This window comes from Balaenoptera borealis (assembly GCF_965194805.1).
Source record: "Balaenoptera borealis genome assembly, chromosome: 1".
Lineage (NCBI taxonomy): Eukaryota > Metazoa > Chordata > Mammalia > Artiodactyla > Balaenopteridae > Balaenoptera > Balaenoptera borealis.
The window spans coordinates 57,033,288-57,057,659 of NC_138860.1; the positions used below are offsets into that span (position 1 = coordinate 57,033,288).

The following is a 24,372-nucleotide window of genomic DNA, read 5'->3' on the forward strand; positions in this document are numbered from 1 at the left end:
TCAGTAGTTGTGGCGCACGGGCCCAGCCGCTCGGCAGCATGTGGGATCTTCCCGGGCCAGGGCTCGAACCCGTGTCCCCTGCATTGGCAGGTGGATTCTTAACCACTGCGCCACCAGGGAAGTCCACTCTTGCCACTTTTATTCAACATAGTATTGGAAGTCCTAGCCACAGCAATAAGACAAGAAAAAGAAATAAAAGGTATCCAAATCAGAAGGGAAGAGGTAAAATTGTCATTATATGCAGATGACATGATACTATATATACAAAACCCTAAAGACTCCACACAAAAACCACTAGATCTGATAAACGAATTGAGCAAGGTAGCAAGATACAGGATTAACATACAGAAATCTTGCATTCTTTACACTAACAATGAAATATCAGAAAGAAAAAGTAAAAAAAAAAATCCCTTTGAAAATAACATCAAAAAAATAATAAAATATTTAGAAATAAACCTGACCAACGAGATGAAAGACTTACATGCTGAGAAGTATAAAACATTAATAAAGGAAACTGAAGATGATTCAAAGAAATGGAAAGATATCCCATGCTCTTGGAAGAATTAATATTGTTAAAATGGCCATACTACCCAATGGAAGCTACAGATTTAATGTGATCCCTATCAAAATACCAATGGCATTTTCCACAAAACTAGAAAAAATAATCATAAAATATATAAATATAAGGAACTACAGAGGATCTAGAACTGCTAAAGCAATCCTGAGGAAAAAGAGCAAAGTTGGAGGCATAACCCTCCCAGACTTCAGAAAAACTATATTGGTATATATACCAATATACCAAAACTATATATACCAATATATATACCAATATACCAAAACTATATTGGTATTGGCACAAAAACAGACATATGGATCAATGGAACAGAACAGAGGGTCTAGAAATAAACCCACACAGCTATGGTCAATTAATCTTCGACAAAGGAGGCAAAAATATACAATGGGAAAAAGACAGTCTCTTCAGCAAGTGGTGCTGGAAAAGTTGGACACCCACAAGTAAATCAGTGAAGCTAGAACACACCCTCACACCATACACAAAAATAAATTCAAAATGGCTTAAAGACTTAAACATAAGACATGACACCATAAAACTCCTAGAAGAGATTATAGGCAAAACATTCTCTGATATAAATCGTACAAATATGTTTTTAGGTCAGTCTCCCAAGGCAACAGAAATAAAAACAAAAATAATCAAATTGGACCTAATTAAACTTCCAAGCTTTTGCACAGCAAAGGAGACCATAAACAAAACAGAAAGACAACCTACAGAATGGGAGAAAATATTTGCAAATGATGCAACTGGCAAGGGCTTAATTTCCAAAATATACAAACGGCTCATACAGGTCAATATCAAAAAAACAAACAAACAACCTGATCAAAAAGTAGGCAGAGGACCTAAATAAATATTTCTCCAACAAAGACATACAGATGGCCAACAGGCACATGAAAAGATATCCACACTGCTATTGAGAAATTCAAACCAAAACTACAATGAGGTATCATAACAATGGTCAGAATGGCCATCATTAAAAGGTCTACAAATAATAAAGGCTGGAGAGGATGTGGAGAAAAGGGAACCCTCCTACACTGTTGGTGGGAATGTAAATTGATGCAGCCACTATGGAGAGTATGGAGGTTCCTTAATAAACTAAAAATAGAGTTACCATACGATCCAGCAATCCTACTCCTGGGCATATATCCAGAAAAGACAGAAACTCTAATTCAAAAAGACACATGCACCCCTATGTTCAGAGCTGCACTATTTACAATAGCCAAGACATGGAAGCAACCTAAGTGTCCATCAACAGATGAATGGATAAAGAAGATGTGGTGTATATATATAATACGTATGTATACCCTATATTATATATATTCCATTATATATAATGGAATATTACTCAGCCATAAAAAAGAATGAAATAATGCCATTTGCAGTAACACGAGTGGATCTAGAGATTATCATATTAAGTGAAGTAAGCCAGACAAAGACAAATATTATATGATATCACTTATATGTGGAATCTAAAAAAATGATACAAATGAACTTATTTACAAAATAGAAACAGACTCACAGACATAGGAAACAAATTTATGGTTACCAAAGTGGAAAGGATGGGGAAGGGATAAATTAGGAGTTTGGAATTAACAGATATATCCTACTATATATAAACTAGATAAACAACAAGGTGCTATGGTATAGCACAGGGAACTATATTCAGTATCTTGTAATAACCAAAATGAAAGGGAATCTCATAAAGAACTGAATATATAGATATATAAAATTGATATATATATATAGACTAAATCACTTTGCTGTACACCAGAAACTAATACAACATTGTTAATCAACTACACTTCAATTAAAAAAGAGAGAGAGAGAGAGAAAAAGAAAAAAAGGGAGAGGGCCCAAGTCAATAAAATCCGAAATGAAAAAGGAGAAGTTAGAGCTGACACCACAGAAATACAAAGGATCATGGAGACTACTATGAACGACTCTATGCCAATAAAATGCACAACTTAGAAGAAGTGGACAAATTCTTAGGAAGGTACGATCTCCCAAGACTGAACCAGGAAGAAACAGAAATTGAAACAGTACTGAAATTGAATCAGTAATTTAAAATCTCCCAACAAACAAAAGTCAAGGACCAAAGAGCTTCACAGGTGAATTCTACCAAACATTTAGAGATGACTTAACACCTATCCTATTCCAAAAAATTGCAGAGGAAAGAACACTTCTAAACTCTTCTATGAAGCCATCATACCTGATGGCTGATGCCTGACACCAAAACCAGACGAAGATATCATACACAAAAAGAAAATTACAGGCCAATATCACTGATGAACACAGATGCAAAAATCCTCAACAAAATAATACTAGCGAACTGAATCCAACAGTACATTAAAAGGATCACACACCATGATCAAGTGAGATTTATCCTAGGGATGCAAGGATTTTTAAATATCTGAAAATTAATGTGATACACCATGTTAACAAACTGAAGAGTAAAAACCATACAATCATCTCAAAAGATGCAGAAAAACTTTTGATAAAATTCAACATCGATTTATGATAAAATAAAAACTCTCCAGAAAGTGGGCATAGAGGGAACATACTTCAGTATAATAAAGGCTACATATATGAGAAACCCACAGCTAACAGCATCCTCAATGGTGAAAAGCTGAAAGCGTTTCCTCTAAGATCAGGAACAAGACAAGGATGCCCTCTCTCACCACTTTTTTAATTTATTTTTTTGGGCTGCGTTGGGTCTTCATTGCTGCATGGGCTTTTCTCTAGTTGTGGCGAGCAGCAGCTACTCTTCATTGTGGTGCACAGGCTTCTCATTGCGGTGGCTTCTCTTGTTGCAGAGCACGGGCTCTAGGCACGCGGGCTTCAGTACTTGTGGCACGTGGGCTCTAGAGCGCAGGTTCAGTAGTTGTGGTGCAACTTAGTTGCTTAGTAGTGGGCTTAGTTGCTCTGTGGCATGTGGGATCTTCCTGGACCAGGGATCAAACTGTGTCCCCTGCAGTGGCAGGCAGATTCTTAACCACTGTGCCACCAAGGAAGTCTCTCACCACTTTTATTCAACATAGTTTTGGAAGTCCTTGCCACAGCAATCAGAGAAGAAAAAGAAATAAATGGAACCCAAATTGGAAAGGAAGAAGTAAAACTGTCATTGTTTGCAGATGACATGATACTATACATAGAAAATCCTAAAGATGCCTCAAGAAAACTACTAGAACTCATCAAAGAATTTGGTAAAGTTGCAGGTACAAAATTAATATACAAAAATCTGTTGCATTTCTGTCCACTAACATGAAGTATCAGAAGGAGGAATTAAGGAAACAATCCCATTTATCATCACATTGAAAAGAATAAAATACCTAGTAATAAACCTACCTGAGAAGGCAGAAGACCTGTACTCTGAAAACTGTAAGACGCTGATGAAAGAAACTGAACACAACACAAACAGATGGAAAGATATACTGTGTTCTTGGATTGGAAGAATCAATATTGTTAAAATTACCACACTACCCAAGGTAATCTACAGATTCAATGCAACCCCTATCAAATGACCAATGGCATTTTTCACAGAACCAGAACAAATAATTAAAAAATTTGAATGGGAACACAAAAGACCCCGAATAGCCAAAACAATCTGGAGAAAAAAGAACAGAGCTGGAGGAATCATGCTCCCTGACTTCAGATTCTCCTACAGAGCTACAGTAATCAAAACAGTATGATACTTGCACAAAAACAGACACATAGATCAATGGGACAGGCCAGAAAGGCCAGATATAAACCCATGCCATTATAGTCAATTAATCTACAACAAAGGAGGCAAGAATATACCATGGAGAAAAGACAGTCTCTTCAATAAGTGGTGCTGGGAAGACTGGACAGCTACATAAAAGAGAATTAGAACATTCTCTAACACCATATAGAAAAATAAACTCAAAATGAATTAGGAGTTTGGGATTCAAATAAACATACTACTGTATATAAAATAGATAACCAACAAGGACCTATTGTCTAGCACAGGAAACTGTACTCAATATCTTGTAATAACTTACAATGGAAGAGAATGTAAAAAAGAATAGTAACTGAATCATTTTACTGTACATCTGAAACTAACACAACATTGTAAGTCAACTATATTTCAATAAAAATTAAAAAAATAAACAAACCCCCCCACAAAAGTTCTATGAATAATACTATGAATTAAGCTCGCTGCTTTTGAAAAAATTTTTTAAAAACCCCTCAAAATGGATTAAAGACCTAAATGTAAGACCAGATACTATGAAACTCCTAGAGGAAAACACAGGCAGAACACTCTTTGACACAATTGCAGCAATATTGTTTTGGATGCGTCTCCTAAAGTAAAGGAAATAAAAGCAAAAATAAACACATGGGACCTAATTACACTTAAAAGCCTTTGCACGGCAAAGGAAACCATCGACAAAACAAAAAGACAACCTACTGAATGGGAGAAAATATTTGCAAATGATACGACCAATAAGGGATTATACACATTGAAGCATTCAGGGGTAAAGGAATATGATGTATGCAGTATACTCTCAAATTGTTGAAAGAAAAATATTTATATAATAAGGACAAAATGATAGAGAAAATGTGGCAAAATGTTAAGAAGTGGTGAATCTTGGTAAAGGGTACGTGAAAGTTTTCTTTTTCCCACAATTTTTTATACATTTGAATTTTTTTCAAATAAAGTTTAAAAATTATTTTTCCAATCTGATAGGTTAAGAAATGTTTTGATGTATGTTTCTTTAGTTATGTGTAATGGTGAGTATCCTTTCATATGTTTATTTTACACCTGAATATCTTTTTTACACATCGCTTATTCATATCCTTTGCCTATTTTTCTAATGTATTTTTTATGGTTTTTCTCATTTGTATTTGAATTTGTATGAGTCTTAATGGGAATTAGTGTTTTTTTCTGACACGTATGCGCAAAATAGGTTTTCTGAGTTTGGCATTACTTAATTTAGTTTATGGTGCTTTATTGGTTGTTACTGTTGCTATGAACAATATTTAATTTTTATGCAATCAAATTTATCAATCTTTCTATATGGCTTCTGGGTTATATCCTGCTTAGAAAGGCCGTTTTTACCCCCAGCCTACTAATGCTTTCTTCTAGTACTTTTAGAATTTAATTTTTTAGGTTTAATTTATTTATCATTTGGGAATTCCATCTGTTTAAAGAATTTATTTTTTCCCCAAATCACCAGTTTTACTAAAGACACATATTAAACAATTTTACTTTCCTCCACTGACTTGAAACATCTACTTCCTTCTCAGCGCCACTGATCTATTCCTTCTTTAGTTCCAAACTGTTTGTATTGTTTTAATATTTCTTTTTTTTGGTAAATTATTTATTTATTTATTTATTTATGGCTGTGTTGGGTCTTCGTTTCTGTGCGAGGGCTTTCTCCAGTTGTGGCAAGTGGGGGCCACTCTTCATTGCAGTGCACAGGCCTCTCACTATCGCGGCCTCTCTTGTTGCGGAGCACAGGCTCCAGACGCGCAGGCTCAGTAATTGTGGCTCACGGGCCCAGCTGCTCCGCGGCATGTGGGATCTTCCGGGACCAGGGCTCGAACCCGTGTCCCCTGCGTTGGCAGGCGGATTCTTAACCACTGCGCCACCAGGGAAGCCCCTGTTTTAATATTTCTTAAAGCCAATGATTCTAATATTAAATTTTGGAATTACCTGGCTGTTCCAGCATAAATAGTTATCCACTGGTATCTGAGGAGGATTGGTTCCAGGATTGCCCTCCACCCCACTCCCCTGTGCCCCCAGGATACTAAAATTCATGGATGCTCAAGACTCATATAAAATGGCACAGTATTTGCATAATAACCTACACAATCCTCCCATATACTTTAAATCATCTCTAGGTTAACTTATAATACCTAATACAATGTAAATGTTATGTAAATAGTTGCCAGCACCTGACAAATTCAAACATTATCTTTGGGAACTTTATGGAATTTTTTTTCAAATTTTTGATCCACAGTTGGTTGAATCTGTGAATGCAGAATCAGCAAATATGGAAAGCCAACTGTATGTATGTGTGTGTGTGTGTATGTGTATGTGTGTCTGTGTGTGTGTGTGTATCCTCCTTAATCAATCCCTTCCTTTGCATTTCATGACCCCCACGTTGCTGGTTTTCCTCCTTTCTCTACGCTAGTTATTCCCAGCTTCCTTTGTCAGTTGCTTTTTCACTAATCATCCTTCAATATTTGGAAAAATTTTAGGGCTTTTCTCTTCTCTCTTCCTACTAGGTGATCTCATTGGCATTGATTTTTTTAACCTTGTTTATGGTGCTTTTTGTAAAAACGTTTTATATTTATATAAAATATAAAAAAGTTTTAAATTTATATACAAATATGTCAGTTTTCTTTTATGGCTTCAGGGTTATATCCTGCCTAAAAAGGGTTAAGCCATAGTTTAATTATTATGACTTCATTACTATGTTGATGACTCCTAAATTTTAATCTCAGCCTAACCTCTTTTCTAAGATAAAGATGCATATAAACAGTGAGCTGCTCAGTGTCTCTATTTAGCTATCTCACAGGCATTTCAAACTGAATATATCTAAAATGGAACCCATGATTTTACCTCCTCAAATTGTTCCCCTCTCCATTTCATTTCTAGTACAGATTCCCAGAAATGAGATTGCCGAGTCAAAGAGTGTGAACAAAAAGTGTGTAATTTTGATATACTGCCCAATTTCCTTACAGAGGGGTTATATCAATTTATACTTACACTAGCAGTGTAGATATTTCTCCATGGTCTTGTCAACAGGGTGTGTAATCAAACTTCTGGATACTTGCAATCTGATAGATTACAAATTTGTAATCTGATAGATAAAAAATAGTACTGTGGTATAGTTTTAATTCATTTTTCAGTTAGTATGAACAAACTTGAGCAGATTTTCATATGTTTAAGGGCAATCTGAACTTCTTGTTTACTGCCCATTTTTCTGTTAGGTCACTGGTCTAGGTTATTGACCAATAGGAGCTCTTGATGTATTAAGGATATATCGTCTGTAATATGAATTGAAAATATTTTCCCCCAGTTTGTCTTTGATTTTTGTCCTGATATTGTTTTGTTTTACCATGCAGAAATTTTTAATTTTTATATAGTTAAATCTATCAATATTTTCTTCTATGCTTTCTGGGTTAGTCAATTACAAAGGCCTTCTTCATTTCAAGATTATAAAGGAATTGCTTCATGTCATCTGCTACTATTTTCATGGTTTCACTTTGTATTTTTTAAATCTTTGATCCATTGGAAGTTATCCTGTTGGACAGAAGAGTGGTATTAAGGAATAAAATGAACCATGTCTTTCCTTTGCTTAAAACCCTTTAATGGTTTTCTTTTCTTTTTTTAAATAAATTTATTTATTTATTTATTTTTGGCTGTGTTGGGTCTTTGTTGCTGTGCATGGGCTTTCTCTAGTTGCGGCGAGCAGGGGTTACTCTTCATGTGGTGTTCAGGTTTCTCACCGCAGTGGCTTCTCTTGTTGCAGAGCATGGGCTCTAGGCGTGCGGGCTTCAGTAGTTGTGGCTCAGGGCTCTAGAGCACAGGTTAAGTAGTTGTGGTGCACAGGCTTAGTTGCTCCACAGCATGTGGGATCTTCCCAGACCAGGGCTCGAACCCATGTCTCCTGCATTGGCAGGCGGATTCTTAACCACTGCACCACCAGGAAAGCCCTTTTAATGGTTTTCTATTGGTCTTAAGATTACATTTCAAATTCTTAACATGGTCTATTAACTCCATTGTGATCTGGCTCTATTCTTTCTGTAAAATCATTATGTTACATCCTCCCTTTTGCCCTCTGGATCTCACTGGGTTTCTTTCAGTTCCTTGAACTTGTTACGCTTCATGTTTCAGAATTTTGTATGAACTGTTCCAGAACCAAAGTTAAATCTCTGTAATACACTGTTAAATCATCCAGGGTTTCTTCTCTGTAGCACCCATTAACTGTAATTATTTATTTATGTAATCATGAATTCAATGGCTATCTTCCCTGCTAGATTATAATTTCCACTAGAACAGACACCCTAGGCATCTTGTTCATTACTGTAGCCTTTGTTCCCAAGCACAGTGGCTGAAGTATAATAGCTTTACAAATACTTATTAAATGAATGAATAAATGAAAAATAACAGGTTTAATAAAAAAATCCTTCTAATAACATCCAATTTCATTTTTCTGATTATTAGTTCAAATAATCTCTAATCTACAATTTATTCTGCTGAACAATCATATAATCAGGAAGGAAGTGCTTTATAAAAATGACCAATACCAAGTATCCTATCAGTAATAAACTGCATTCTGGCTTATAAATTAGCCTTTTATGAATATGTCTAGGGAAATCAATCCCTGAAAACTTTAGTTTTGCTAACAGAACACAAAATTGTCCTCTAAAATAAAAACCAGGCTTAGTATTTATAACATTTCTTTGATATTATGAGTTAGAATTAGCAGTAAATACCTAAACAGGTATATGTTAGCAGAATAGTGAACCCATATTGTTCTCCTGACAAATACATTGTGAATGCATCAAACCACCAAGTACAACTCACCTCTTGAAAGTTATGTTGAGTGAACTTGTCTGCTATCCTTAGCAACTCACGACATGAATGTGTGTCAGCAAAAGCCCGAATGCCCAGGCAGTTAGAAGGATCTAATTGTCTCTTTAAGAATTCACAACAGGCTTCCTGTATTTCTGCCAGCTGAAGGAGGCAAGCAGCTGGCAGAAGGGTCTGAACATTGCCCTCTTCCACAGTTATCTGGGAGGTATATGCAAAGTCTATCAGTAGTTCCATAGCCCTCTCATCTATGTCTCGGATCACAACTTCCGTCTGACGGCTCTCTGCCAATTCTCCTGTAAACATAGCTCGGAAGTAGGGACTACAGGCTGACAAAATGACTCGATGGGCATATATCTTCTTAGCGCCCACAACTAGCACCACATCGCACAGCTCCCGGTGCTTTCTCAGAAGGTTAATCACTTCCAAGGTTTGTCGAGGGTGCTTGTCTGAGATATAGGGCATGCGGGCAGGTTGGGGAACCCCTTCTGGCAGTTTGTTGGGGTCTCCAAGGGTGCAGCGGCTTGTTACATCCATTCCAGTCTCTCCTGGTCGAATGTTGGTACACCTACAGAGATGGGGGTGGGAGAGAGAAGAGAAGATGGGAATATTTTTAGAAGCTCATTCCTGCATTTCACATGTATTTTGTATGTAGAAATTCAGGTGCTAACTTACTAGGTAAATGCCACAAACTTAAATTATTGACAAATAATTAGAACTAAGATATTTGGGTTTTCATAATCATCACACTGTATCTATCAACATGGAGAAAAAAGAGAATCTATGCCCGTCAATTAAGATGATAACTATGTTTTTAACAAATATTTACTAGTTCTTATATTTTACAAAGCATTTTGCTATGGACTGAGGAAAATTCAAAGAAATATAAAGAGGCAATCGGGGAACCTAATTATCTAGAAGGAGAAACACATGAATAGCCAGAAAGGGGGCAACCAGGATAAAAAATGTGGTTCAGAAAGGCAAAATCTATAGTTATTTGTTTATACTGGAACATAGACCTGACTGGCATAAGCTATCAGGTTATTACAAAGGTATGTATTTTTTTGTGTGTGAAGTAGGAATATTACATTGCGTTTTTCCAGAGCTTAGGTGAAATATCCTACACACATGCTTCAGATCGTTATACTTCTGTTTCTGATTCTCTACTTACTAAGCAGTCTTCTGACTCATATGAGTCTCAGAAACTAATCATCTATGACTGTACTGAGATAGTCTAATACTGGCCTGCAAGAGACAGTATCAGTTTACTACCCCTAAAGCTGTAGCACTGACAAAACCGACAGTATAATAAAACACTAGAGTGTTGACAGAATCCCCAGGGAAGGAGAGGAGAATCTAAAAGGGCATTTTAGGAAGAAGAAACTACACTTAGCTCTTCCTTTCTTCAGCAGCAACCTGTTTTTCCCAAGTACTTATAAATTCAATATTTCTATGCTTGGCCTCAGCCTACAGGTAACTGTATTCTATAGTACAAACTGTTCATAATTCCTGACATCTGGTAGAAACAGCACTGTTTATGCTTGACAATTTAAAACTGAAACATAAAACTGAGCAGTTAAAGGATAATTTTTACCACCCATGTAAACAAGCAAAAAAGCTTTTAGCCACAGTACTTAATGGTCTCTTGTTTGTAGTAGATGCTGAAATAATAAATCACGTGGTTAACAGTGGTACACTCAAGCTTTAAAAAAGAACCACCATTAAAGACAAGACCATTTAAAAATTTTCCATTATAATACTGACATTGTATGTTGAAATTAAAGAGTTTTTGTTCTGACCTTAATTATGTACACAGATGGTACTGTTGAACTCAGACATAAACAATTTTTTATTTCACCTAACTACAATATGGAAGCTAATTTCTACATATCTACTTTTTTTTTTAAAAAAAAACAGTATGCAAATAAAAACACTTATGATTGTATTAGATTGTATAGATTCTGACTTTCAAGAATCGGTAATTTCTCTATTCTTATCAACTGTCTGGTTTGCAAACTTGGAAGGAATTCTCTTAAATGTGGTCATTCTCAAAAGTTCTGTTTTATCTTCTCTCTATACACATTCTTGGGGAAGTGCATTTAATCTCATGGTTCCCATCACCCATATGTGAATGGCTAAAGGATTCTTAACTCCTACCTGGATAAATCCCGCATTTGGATCCATACGAATGTCCCACCATCACTCAAACTCAATTTATCTTAATGATATATCTAAAACTGATTCCTTGACTCTCTACTTTTGTACAAGTATATGTCTCTCCTCTAGTCTTCCCCAGATCAGTAAAAGGCAGTTTCATTGTTCCAGCTGCTCAGGCCAAAAATCTTTTTTAAAAAAAATTAATTAATTGATTAATTTATTTTTGGCTGCATTGGGTCTTCGTTGCTGCACATAGGCTTTCTCTAGTTGTGTCGAGCGGGGGCCACTCTTTGTTGCGGAGCACAGGCTCTAGGCACGCGGGCTTCAGTAGTTGTGGCACGTGGTCTCAGTAGTTGTGGTCTGCAGGCTTAGTTGCTCCGCAGCATGTGGGATCTTCCCGGACCAGGGCTCGAACCTGTGTCCCCTGCATTGACAGGCAGATTCTTAACCACTGAGCCACTAGGGAAGTCCCAGGCCAATAATCTTGGAGCCCCTTCCCTTCCACATACCCTCAAACCCAATCCATCAGCAAATTCTGTCATTCTACCTCCAAATAATACCTAGAATCCAACCATTTCTCTACCTTTCCACTAGTCCCACCCTAATTCAGGGTATCCTCACACTTCTTTATATGATAATAGCCTCATAAGTGGTCTGCTTGCTTCCACCTTTGCTGATTTATATTCTCTTCTCTAAACAATCAAAATGATCCTTTAGAAAAGTCAGACTATACCATTCCTCTGCTCAAAATCCTTTAAACACTCATATCAGTAGCAAAAAACAAAGCCTATAGAGTTTACGAACTTCTATATGACTCCTCCCCTGGCTAACTCTCTGAATTCATCTCCCACTTTCCCCTTACTCATGGTTCTCTAGTCACACAGACTTCCTTGCTATTTCTGGGACATGCCAAGGCCTCTCTTGCTTCAGAGCCTTAATCCTTCTTCCTGAAAGGTTCTTCCCCGAATATCTGCAGAGCTCATTCCCTTATTTCTTTCAGATTTCTGTTCAAATGTCAACTTATCAGACCACCTTATACGAAACAGCATCTCTTACTTCTACTACCCTATACCCTTTACTGTGCTTAATTTTTCTTCTTAAATAATTACCTCCTGATATAATGTATTGGCTTTCTCTCCCAACCAGAACATAAGCTCCATGAAAACAAGGCCTCTGTTCTCTTTTACTCAATGCTATCCTTCAACATGTGGATCCAGTGCTCATTAAATAGCTGTCAAATAAATTCAGCTTTTCTTCCTGCCAAAATAAACTATACCCTCCAAACTTTCTTGTCTGGTTCTCTTGAAAGAATGCCCAGTTTGTAGCCAGGCAAACATAGATTCAAACCTTAGCTGCATCATTTACTAGGTATAATCTTGGGCAAATTACTTAACTTCTCTGATCCTCAAGTTCATCATTTGTAATTGTGGGGATAATTACACTTACCTCACAAGGAAAATGACAGTGTTGGGATTTGTCTGAATGTAGGTCCTCTGACTCCAAAGTCAGTGCTTTATCCTGAACTGTTTTGGTCAACTAGATGGAGCATTTGAAACGGAAATGATCCTGGCAATCTGGTTTACGTGGTTGTTGTTCTTAGAAGGGAGAAAAGGCAAGCACGCTGCCACATGGCTGGACTACGCTGCTCTTTTAGGAGAATAAGAAGGAGCAAGAACAAGGATCACCGAGACTATAAGGGGTGCCTCATTTAAAATCTTCTGAGAAGTTGTATTTAATTCTAGCAATTTAATTCTAGACGTTATATTTAATTCTATACATTAAGTTATTTCTTCTGTGGTTCTGCTATTTGTTTTTGTAAATGTTTACTTAAAAAAAATCTAAGCCCACATCCTCCAACAGTCTCATCACATCCAAAGGGTTCTACTGGCAGAAATGGTTTGTTTTTTCTCCCCCCACCACCTCACCCCATACATCCCAGTACATTTTTCTGGGCATCTTTGAGGGGAAGTTATAGTAAGTGTCCCAGAAATAGGTTGTGTTCATACCTTGTCACATCTATATTCACAACTTCTTTGTTTGGAGTCTGATGGATTAAGTACTCTAATGATTTGAGGGGTGGGGTGGTAAACTAAAGTGTGAACTGCTCCCTAGCAAGAGGAAAGAACCCTAGGAAAGCTATTTTTTTTAACCACTTTTTAAAAATTGAAGTATGGTTAATTTACAATGTTGTTAGTTTTAGGTGTAGAGCAAAGTGATTCAGTTATACATACATATATGTATACATATATATATATATGTTCTTTTTCAGATTGTTTCCCATTATAGGTTATTACAAGATATTGAATATATTTCCCTGTGCTATACAGTATGTCCTTATTGTTTATCTATTTTATCCTGTGTATATGTTAATCTTAAACTCCTAATTTATAACCCCCCCCTCCACTATCCGCTTTGGTAACTGTAAGTTTGCTTTCTATGTTTGTGAGTCAATTTCTATTTTGTAAATAAGTTCATTTGCTTTCTTGTTTTTGTTTTTTGTGTGTGTGTGTGTTTGTTTTTTTTTTTTTTGATTAGGAAAGCTTTTAATTAAAGGCTTGGGGGAGCAAGCCTGATTGTCCAAGTGAAAATTCATCTGGAGAAACCAGAGGATCTGAAATTATTTGCTTTTCTATCCCAATAGTGAACTAACGACATTACAAATATATATATATATATATATATATATATATATAATATAATATATACATAAAGAAATTGAACTCAAATAACATTTTTATTAACTTAATTTTCAAGACTAATTTACATATGTTTTAAGGCTGAAGGAGCTAAGTGGAAGGATTATTCTGGACTCTATCCACAGTTAACAAACTAAGGAGACCAAATAGAGCTTTTGCCTTCTCCCACAAAAGGACTGCCAATTGCTTCATTTGCAAATATTTTCTCCCATTGTGAGCGTTGTCTTTTCATGTTGTTTATGTTTTCCTTTGCTGTGCAAAAGCTTTTAAGTTTCATTAGGTCCCATTTGTTTATTTTTGTTTTTATTTCCATTTCTCTAGGAGGTGGGTCAAAAAGGATCTTGCTGTGATTTATGTCATAGAGTGTTCTTCCTCTGTTTTCCTCTAAGAGTTTTATAGTGTCTGGTCTTACATTTAGGTCTTTAATTCATTTGGAGTTTATTTTTGTTTACGGTGTTAGGGAGTGTTCTAATTTCATTCTTTTACATGTAGCTGTCCAGTTTTCCCAGCACCAAGAGGGAGGAGACATGGGGATATATGTATATGTATAGCTGATTCACTTTGTTATAAAGCAGAAACTAACACACCATTGTAAAGCAATTATACTCCAATAAAGATGTTAAAAAAAAGGGGGGAGAAGGACTGCCAATTCTAGGAAAGAATCAGTCTTTCTAAAACCAAAAGGGTATAAAATCTGCCAATCAGTTTAGCAGATTTTGTATTCATTAAGTGCTTATGCAAAACATAACTTCAAGATAAAGTCTATTAATGGCATATTTTACCATCAACTCTCTCAAACCTTAACAAAATCTTACTTCTTTCTACCAGCCATGTACTTCACAGGAAGCTGACCATGTCCCCAGCTTTAAGGATGAATCCCAAATTCTCTTGCAATTTTAGGTCAAGATGAAGCTGATAGGGAAGAGGCTACACTGGAGACACAGAGAGAACTTGGGTCCAAGAAGGTACTATCAGGCCATGCATTGACCAGCCCTGGAGCTCACACTACCTATGGCCTTCTCGTTATGTAAATAAAAGATGTCCATATCGATTAAGCCAGTTTGAGTCAAGAAACTTTATGTTACTTTCAGCCCCAAACTTTCTGATACCAAAAACACAGTAGTTAAAATGTGAAACAGTAAAATTAGCCACATGTTCTAAATTTACTAACCAACTTTAATACAGAAAATTGCCCTTGCTTTGACTGGCCAACTACTCCTGTATATAGAGGTTCTTGCTCCATTATTATCAGATTTTCTAAATATGGTACTGATAGATTTAGAATTATGGTTTGAATTTGTGCCTTTTCTTTCAAATGAAGTAAAAATGTTGTTAGAAGACTAGATACTCTTTCTTCATGGCTGACTGCCCAGTTCCTGTTAGGCTGTTACATTAAGTTTTAAAATACTGTTTCTCTAACACCAGCTATGCGGGGGTGCTTGGTAAAAGCACAGATTCTTAAGAGGGGCTAGAGAATCAATATCTCTGGGGGTGTAGTTCCAGAGTCTGCATTTAGCAAGCAGGTTATTTTAACACAAATTAAAGTTTGACTAATATAATAACTGGCTAATAAATTTGACCAATAAATAAAATTTCTTTATTAGCGGAAAATATTGGTTTTTACAAAGAGACTATGTTGACCTAAGTTGAAAGGAAATAACAACATGGAGAAAGTAATGATTCAAAATGTAGCTATAACGGAAAGAAAAAAAGTAAGAGTGAAGTCTTGTCAAACATACAAAATGAAATAAAACAAGAAGGATTCACATTTACCAAAATGTCAATAAATCTAAAAAATCAGACATTATGTATGAAATCATTTTAAGAAACTGTAGGGACTTCCCTGGTGGTCCAGTGGTAAAGAATCTGCCTTCCAATGCAGGGGACCCGGGTTCGATCCCTGGTCGGGGAACAAAGATTCCATATGCCGCGGTGCAACTAAGCCCACGCGCCACAACTACTGAGCTCTCACGCCTCAACAAGAGAGCCCGGGGGCCGCAACCTACAGAGCCCACATGCCCTGGAGCCCACACACCACAAGTAGAGAGAAAACCTGCATGCCACAACTAGAGAGAAGCCGGCGTGCCACAACGAAGACCCGACGTAGCTAAAAAAAAAAACCAAAAAAAACTAATTACTACATTTGAATTTCTACATATAATTGGAAGGAAAAAGCTGCTATTAAAATTTTTTTCAATTATTCTTTCACATTCTGTGGGAAAGGGCAATGTTTATTTCAGAGACAGATGGTGCTTTTAAGAAAACATCTATTTGGGCCTTTTAAATATAAAACGCAAGGTGAGGGCCCCTTGGGATGATAAAGACCATTAGATGTACTTCGTCTGCAGTATTTTTTGGTTTGTTTTGAAATTTAAATTGAATTTGAATATCATTAGGAGGGCTTGGAATCTTAGTTCACCACAGTCCCCACCACTCTTTCTTATGTGAAACTATGCCATGCACTTATATGAACTACCTATAAGATATATGAGGATTTTGTTTTTTAACCTCTGTTCTAGAGGTAGCAAGATTGTAACAAAGAGAACTAAACTACTCAGTATAATAAAGTAACAGTAATTTCAAAGGGAGAAAGTTTCAGGGGGAGAAAGAGAATTAGAAAGGAAAAGAAACAGAGACTGATTAAAACTGGTGGCAGGTTGTGATTTAAGGAGAGAAACAGCCAGTGAGAAAATAATGAATGGCCAAACCTTTATGGCCTCCTTCATTATCCCTAAACTTTCAGTAAAAACCTGAGGTAGTCAATGGCAGTCATCAATGAAGGTGAAGACAGAGACAGTGGGTATACAGTATTTCTAGAAAGAAGCTTGGCTGTGAAAAGAGACAAACTACTATGTCTGTTTAAAGAGAGTAATAACTGGAAAATGATTATATATTGATGCAAAGAACCAGAAGGAGGGAGAAGTTTTAAAATATATGCAAAGAGGGAGAGAATAAATGATGGAGCAAATTCTTGAAAAGTGGGAGTATTTAGAAACAAAATACAGAAGAATGGATCTTAGACAAAAGGAAGAAGGGCTCACCATAAGAGGTCAGAGTAAGGCAGTGGGAAGAAACATAGTGTGGAAACAGATACATTTATTTTTGGGTAAGGAGGTGTCAGGAGCTTGAGGAAGTTCATACCTGATGGCCTCTTTTTTCTGTGAAGTTGGAAGTTGGGGGAGCAGGTCACTTGCTGCCACTGAAAGGAGTGTTAAGAGGATTATGAGAAGAATGGATAAGGATGTGAAATAGCTACTGTGGAGAATGAGTAAGCATTGATTAGGGACTCAGAAATACTGTTGGATGACACTGTTGGCCCGAATGATATTAAAGACTCTGAATACAGTAGCATGAATTCCCTGTGGCTGGTTTTATCCAGCAGTAATCAACAGCCCAAATTACAGAATATAAATGCCTGCCTTAATCTAGAATGGGTAAATGCCATGGACAAACTCGGGAGTTGAGTGAGTGGTGGCTAGAAAATGGTTGAAGTGGTTGCAGGAGTAAACTGTGTAAAAACACAAGAGACAAAAGCATGTTGATTATGATTAGGTCAAAGAGCAGCTGGAATGGGCATTCAAGAGGTTATGGTCAGAAAACAAGTTATTAGGACTTAAAACGGTTTCAGAGAGAGATTTTCTGAGTGATAGTAGGAAATGAATTTTTGAAGTGAGTGAAGGTAAAAGTCCCAAGAATTTAGGAGGTCAAGGAAATGCAGGCTAGATAAATGGATGGGTCATTCCCATGAATATTGATATCTCGAATGATAGAAAAATCAAGTCATGCATGTAGGAAACATAAACCAAAGAACAAATAAAATATCTTAAATATTCTTCGTGTTTACTAAGGGAATGCTACAACTTTAGTACCTCCTTAAGTACATTTAATAACAGCATTTCCACATATCTAAAATATTTGAGTCAACTTAAATTTCATAGCTATCATGGCACTCGTTCCTCAGATCTACTTCAAAAGTAATAGTCTTAATTGAGGAAAGAGTCATTTTCTATAAGTGGCTATGATAATTTGAAATCAAGCACAATAAAAAGTTTAGAAAAACATAGCCTTCTAAAGCATTTATAATCAAGTTTTATCTCTTAGTCCAAAGACCTGCAGAATCTTTCCTTAGCTTGGAATTGTGCTCCTTATCTACCAAATGAGCATCTCTCCCTTTATACTTCAAACATTTGTTTTAATTTGGAAATTAGCAGCCTGCTCTTAAAAGATTCAGCTGAGTTGACCCTCATTTAAAGTCCTAAGCACACATGAATAGGGAGAGCTAGAGATCTGAGCATACAAATCCTTAAAACAGAAATAACATCTCAAGGTGCCAGTGAGGCTTATTAGAAGAGCATCCACTAGGCAGTACATTCCCTACCATACCAGAAAGCCAGGCAGTTAATTCCTTAATCTGAAAGTAGGTCATGAATACTTCAGCCTTAAGGCATCACTGTTTATTGGATGAAATGAGGGTCAGCATTGGGTGCCTTGGCCCAGCAATAAAGGTAAGATGGAGAAAGGGCAATTGGCCATGCAAACAAGCTGGTCTCCCTTTATGTCAGGAAAGCAAGTCTCCCTAGGATACCTCTCAGCAACTTCCACTGACATTTCATTGGCAGCACTGTGTTACATAGCCAACCCAAAATGCAAAGAATATTAAAGATATCAAGTATAATATTTTTTTTCTTGTGTCTATATAGTAGAAGGAGGAAAGAAAGGAGAGGTGTTGAGTAAGCCAACTTGGCATGGCACACCAAGAAAGAGCCAAATCAAGCAGGTGTATCTTATATTACTATTTTTTAAAATTAATTAATTAATTTTTTGGCTGAGTTGGGTCTTCATGGCTGCGCACGGGCCTTCTCTAGTTGCAGCAAGCGGGAGCTACTCTTCGTTGCGGTGTGTGGGCTTCTCATTGTGGTGGCTTCTCTTGTTGCGGAGCACAGGCTCTAGGCACATGGGCTTCAGTAGTTGCAGCACGTGGGTTCGGTAGTTGTGGCACACGGGCTTAGTTGCTCCATGGCATGTGAGATCTTCCCAGACCAGGGATCGAACCCGTGTCCCCTGCATTGGCACCTGGATTCGTAATCACTGCGCCACTAGGGAAGTCCCCTTATACTACTATTTTAAAGCATACATTTTAGACTAACTAGAATAAACTGGAAATTCTAAAGACAAGAGATGTGAATGGGATTTGTCTTCTGATGTTGAACGCAAGGAGCTCATCTGTGATCTTCACCGTGAGTGAACGTTATCAATAAAATCTCTAGATACAATTAAATAAAACAATACCCAAAGAACCTAAAGCTTCTTACCCATTTATGAATCTTCAACGGGTTTTCATCTTAGGCCCCACCTTAAACACCCCTGGTACTCCCTAGGATTTTGCTTTTGGCATCCTCCTTTTCTGTTCTACCCTCATTCACACCTACAACTTCAAGAATTTTCTGCATACTGATGACTCACAATTTTTTTTTCTCTCCAGCCCAAACCATTCTTCTGCCCCAGATCCATATTCCAATTACACGCTGGCTATCTCTACCTGGCTGTTTCCTAGACATAATAATCTTAAAGAATACAAAAGAGAATCTATTCTTGGCTTAGTAAAACCTGTTCCTCTTCCTGTATTTTTGATCTCATTATGGCAGCACCTAGTTTCCCAAGCTAAGATCTTTGGAGTCATTTATATCGTTACCTTTTCCTCACTCTATATTCACCAAATCCTTTTGATTTTACTATTAAACTCTTAATTCCATCCTCTTCTCTCAGTCCCCACTGCCATAGATCTACTTCAGGTCCTCATCAGCTTTCATCTAAACTACTACAACTCCTTTAAATTAGTATTTTTTTTGCCATTATTTCTTCCCTCTTTCTGGTCTACATCCTATCTTCTTAAATATCAGCCCCAGAACCAAATCTGATTTGTATAACAACATCCATTGGCTCTTAAATACCTAAAGGGTAAAGTTGAACTCTTTCCCATGGTTGTAGCCTCATTTTCCATGATTTTTTCCCCTTGTTTCCCCTTCTTCCTCCCTCATATACTCTACACTGCAGACATACTTACCATTCCATACATCTTATACACTTCCAGGTTTTGGTGTCTTTTTGTGTTTTCGTTTTTGTTTTTGGCACAGCTGTTCCTTCTGTTTATGGTGGCTTTATTATCTCCCTTCTTTAATTCTTATCCTTTAAAGTACATTCTTGAAAGCAAATTCTTATCCTTTCTAAAAGATCCAGCTCAAATATCACAACCTCTGTGAAGCTTTCCTCATCTCCACAGAGCAGAGGTTTACATCTCTATTAAAATGCTTTTCATGGGACTTCCCTGGTGGCACAGTGGTTAAGAATCCGCCTGCCAATGCAGGGGACACGGTTTCGATCTCCTGGTCTGGGATGATCCTACATGCCGCGGAGCAACTAAGCCTGTGTGCCACACTACTGAGCCTGTGCTCTAGAGCCCAAGAGCCACAACTACTGAGCCCGTGCACCACAACTACCGAAGCCCACTCGCCTACAGCCTGTGCTGCGCAACAAGAGAAGCCACCGCAATGAGAAGCCCACGCATCACAATGAAGAGTAGCCCCCGATCGCTGCAACTAGAGAAAGCCCATGTGCAGCAACAAAGACCCAACGCAGCCAAAAAAAAAAAAAAAAAGTCCTGTTCATGTTGTATTATGGTATCTGTTTACATGTCTTTCCATCACTTCATCTGTATATGTACAGTATACAGGCATAGAACAAGTACTATATAAATGTTTGGTGAGTGAATAAACCAATTCCTAATAAAATCAGGCTCAGTTTCCTATTTGTATATTTAAGGAAAGATGGAAGAATTACATTGCAAAATGTTTTAGTATCTCTAAATTAAATCAATGGTTAAAAAATAGTATCTTGGGAGACGGGCACACTGTTGGTGAGACTTCAGACTGGTATAATCTCTAAGGAGAGGAATTTGTTAATATTAACCAAAATCTTAAAATGCACATACTCTTTGGGCAATCTGACATCTAAGAATTTATCCTATACTTACACAACTGGGCAAAAACCACATACAAGGATATTCACTGCAGAACTGGTTGTAACAGCAAACCGTTTGAAATAAATGTCTCTCAAAGGGACTGGTTAACTATGGTACCTACAGATAATAAAATACTATGTAACTATTAAAAAGAATAAGGTGGGTCTATGTATTTGTCATATCTACAAGATAATGTGTGAAGTGAAAAAAGAAAGATACAGAAGACTGTGCATGATGTGCGAACATTAGTGTTTTTTAAAAAGGGGAGATATTCTATATATGCTTGTATATGTATTTCAATACTGAAAGAATGCATAAGAAACTGCTTTCAAGTGGTTCCTCTGGAGAGGAAAATTGGGAGCTAGGGTCAGCATTGGGAGACTTACTTTTCATTGAATATCCTATCTTTTAAATTTTGTAGCATTTACCCATAATAGGTAGTTAAATAAATGAATGCAATGAAGCTTTACTAATAAAATGCCAATCAGTTGCATAAAACTTTATGATTAAGCATTGGAATACCCTAACAGCAATTTTCAATCTTTTCTTGTTCATAGTTTTTTCCCCCCTCATGGGAAAAGTCTGTAGACACTGTTCAGTTGTTCAGTCATTCAAACAATTATTCAGTGATCATTAGGTGCCAGGGATACAAAGATACAGAAGACATATGACACTCAAAGGGCTCACACTCTAGTAGTGAGAACAAACATGTATTCAAATTATCTCAATATAAACAGTTATTTCTCATTCAGAGCTTCTCCAATAGCTGGTAAGTATAAACCCAACATTACTTCCCAGAGACTGCTTTCTGGGTTGCAGCAGCAAGAATGACAGCCATAAGGAAAGGGTAGGGAAGTGTGACCATGACTTAACATAGGTAGCAGGTAAAAGTAAAACCAGAGAGCAGTGGTAGGCCAGGCTCTGGCCAAGTGATGGTGATGAAAAAAAGAACTGTAACTTAACAATTAACGGCACCAGAATTCTCCAACATGTTTAAACAACTGGCAATATTATATAAAAAAAGCAAGAAAAAAAAAAGGGTAGGTATGAGTGATTAAGCAAATATTTTATACAGAAATTACTGATAAACCAAAAACATTCTCATGCTGTGCCTTCCCTTTTTAAAAAATAATAAGCTCATATTAAACAATTACGTAAGATACGACATTTATGGCAGCTGAGGATGACAAGCAATCAGTGATTCTTGCAATCATGTTAGAAGTTGAAGTGATGAAGCATTTAATATATGTGTTGTTAATTTCTTCATGTACTTTCAGTCAAATATTATTCCTACTTTAGAGTCAGACACAAATAAGATAATGGTATTTGTTATATCCATAACATCTTTTCATCTGGCGATCTCAAAGCACTTGCAAGCATTCATTAATTCCCAATATCCTGGTCAGATACATTACAGAAGTAAACTGGGGCACAGAGAAGGTGAACAGGTCAAGGGCAATCAAAAAAATCAATAATTGATTTGGAAAAAACATTTATATTCTGGTTCTTGCTCCTGGTTCTAAGTCATACCCCCATCACAAAATGCTTCTTCTCTTAAAAGGGTCTACCAGAGCTATTTATCTTTTGTTTTGTTTTGTTTTGTTTTGTTTGTTTTTAATGAAAGTGTTTATTGGCAATAAACTTAGCCCTCAACTTACTTGTATTTACAGTATCATTTTGAAATGGATACTCTAAAGAGAACTTTTGTTTATACTCAGGATAAAAATTACACAGTATTTTTTTTTTGTACTCACAATTGTTTCACTTTTTTTTCCACACACACACACTGTATTGTATTTTTACAAGAGATAAATAGACTGACACCAAGCATTGTACATGGATGACCACAACAAAAGCAACAATGATTGCAATTACCAAACACGAAACACACTCATACTATGTCATAATATTGACATTCAGTCCGGTAATCCTCCACTGTAACAAGAGCTATTTATCTTTGATGTTAAACAAAAATGATTAAATACAGTTCAATAAATGTAAAATGAGTTTTACAAATGAAGAAATAGAAGTGGGCTGATTTTCAATAAGGATTTGAGTCCTATTTGTTGGAACAGATTGAGAAAAAGCATTACTAAATTTCTAAATTCTAGGGTTAGAATTGTCTATGTTTTCCCACACACCGTTCTATTTTTCTACGGACTAAGTTATGTCCAATAACTTTTTTAGTCCTCAAACAAACTTCCCTGCAATGCAGCTATTTTAATTAATAGAACAAATGTATCAATGAACATCAATGAAATAACCAAAACCATAATTAGACATTCAGTACAGTGTATTATAAGCAATCATTAGTCTTATATGGCAACAGAACCCTCTACATTCTATGGTTTAAGACTATAATAAACCCATATAGTATCACAGTACACTTAGTGATTACCACAAAAAATTACCATGCAAAAAGGAAAAATGAAGTGTTAACTACATAAAACTCACAGCACTCTTTAGAAATTTAAGTTTTATATCTTACTCTATTTAAAAAGCTATTAATTCCTGATACTACTTTTGATTTATTTTAGAACAAGAATCATTAGTTACAAGCAGAATTTGGTAAGATTTGAAAGCGTTTAAAAATTTTTTAAATGAAGCCCTGGATTATTATGTGAATTGCATTTAGTGAAACCGAAGGTTTTCTTCCTAAATGCCTACCTGCGCATTGGCTTTCCTTCCATGCAACATGAAAAGTACCCTTCACCACACTCTAAAGCCGAACCTAAGACAACAGAAAAGCAGTAACTTAAAAACTATTTCTGATCTTTCCGATAACAATCTCTATACAATAATTTCGTTCAGTGATAAAGAATTTTATATCCTATTACACGACAGGCCTTTTGCAGATGCACAATCATAACCCTTACCTAGTACCTTTAAGATGACCATCTTTACTCTGAATGCTAAAAAGATTATATGTGAATGTGAGGGTAAGTGCGCTAAATAGTCCCGACTGCTAGGTTAGTCTTGTCTCTCTTCAAAAAGTGCTTTGGAGACATTTAACTTTGACCTATCAAGTATATCTACAGAGTATTCACCAGATACCCATAGCAGTACTAACATGATAGATCGGATAGGGAACACGCTGGTTTAACAACGGATCTGAAAGCTGTTAAGCTGTCCCGAAGGGACAGGAGTAGGAGCAGTCACTTGCCTTTAAAAACAAACAACTCCACTTTCGATAGCCCGGGCAGATAGAACAGGGTAGAGAAACTATGGCTCCAGACTAACATTCTCTTTACAAGCCCTTCCCTCAATTCCCGAAACAATGTCCACCACCCACTTGGCAAGATTTCGCTAGGTCCCGAGGGTTAAGTGGGACTCACGATATCCACTTCCTTCCCCGCAAATTCCAGCC

At 36.7% G+C, this 24,372-nt stretch overlaps 1 protein-coding gene across 3 annotated transcripts in view; it reads right to left on the reverse strand.

Moving 5' to 3' along the window:
* KLHL20 (kelch like family member 20) overlaps window positions 1-24,372 on the reverse strand; it is a 94,609-nt gene that overhangs the window by 69,794 nt on the left and 443 nt on the right. The window contains exons 2-4 of one of the 3 annotated variants that reach the window (XM_082388196.1): window positions 23,673-23,736; window positions 17,129-17,186; window positions 9,129-9,702 (exon numbers count right to left, since the gene is read on the reverse strand). In XM_082388196.1, the coding sequence (XP_082244322.1) occupies window positions 9,129-9,671 (543 nt within the window). In that variant the 5' untranslated portion in view covers window positions 9,672-9,702; window positions 17,129-17,186; window positions 23,673-23,736. The remainder of the gene's footprint in view (window positions 1-9,128; window positions 9,703-17,128; window positions 17,187-23,672; window positions 23,737-24,372) is intronic. The other 2 variants (XM_082388194.1, XM_082388195.1) reach the window with 2 other exon arrangements.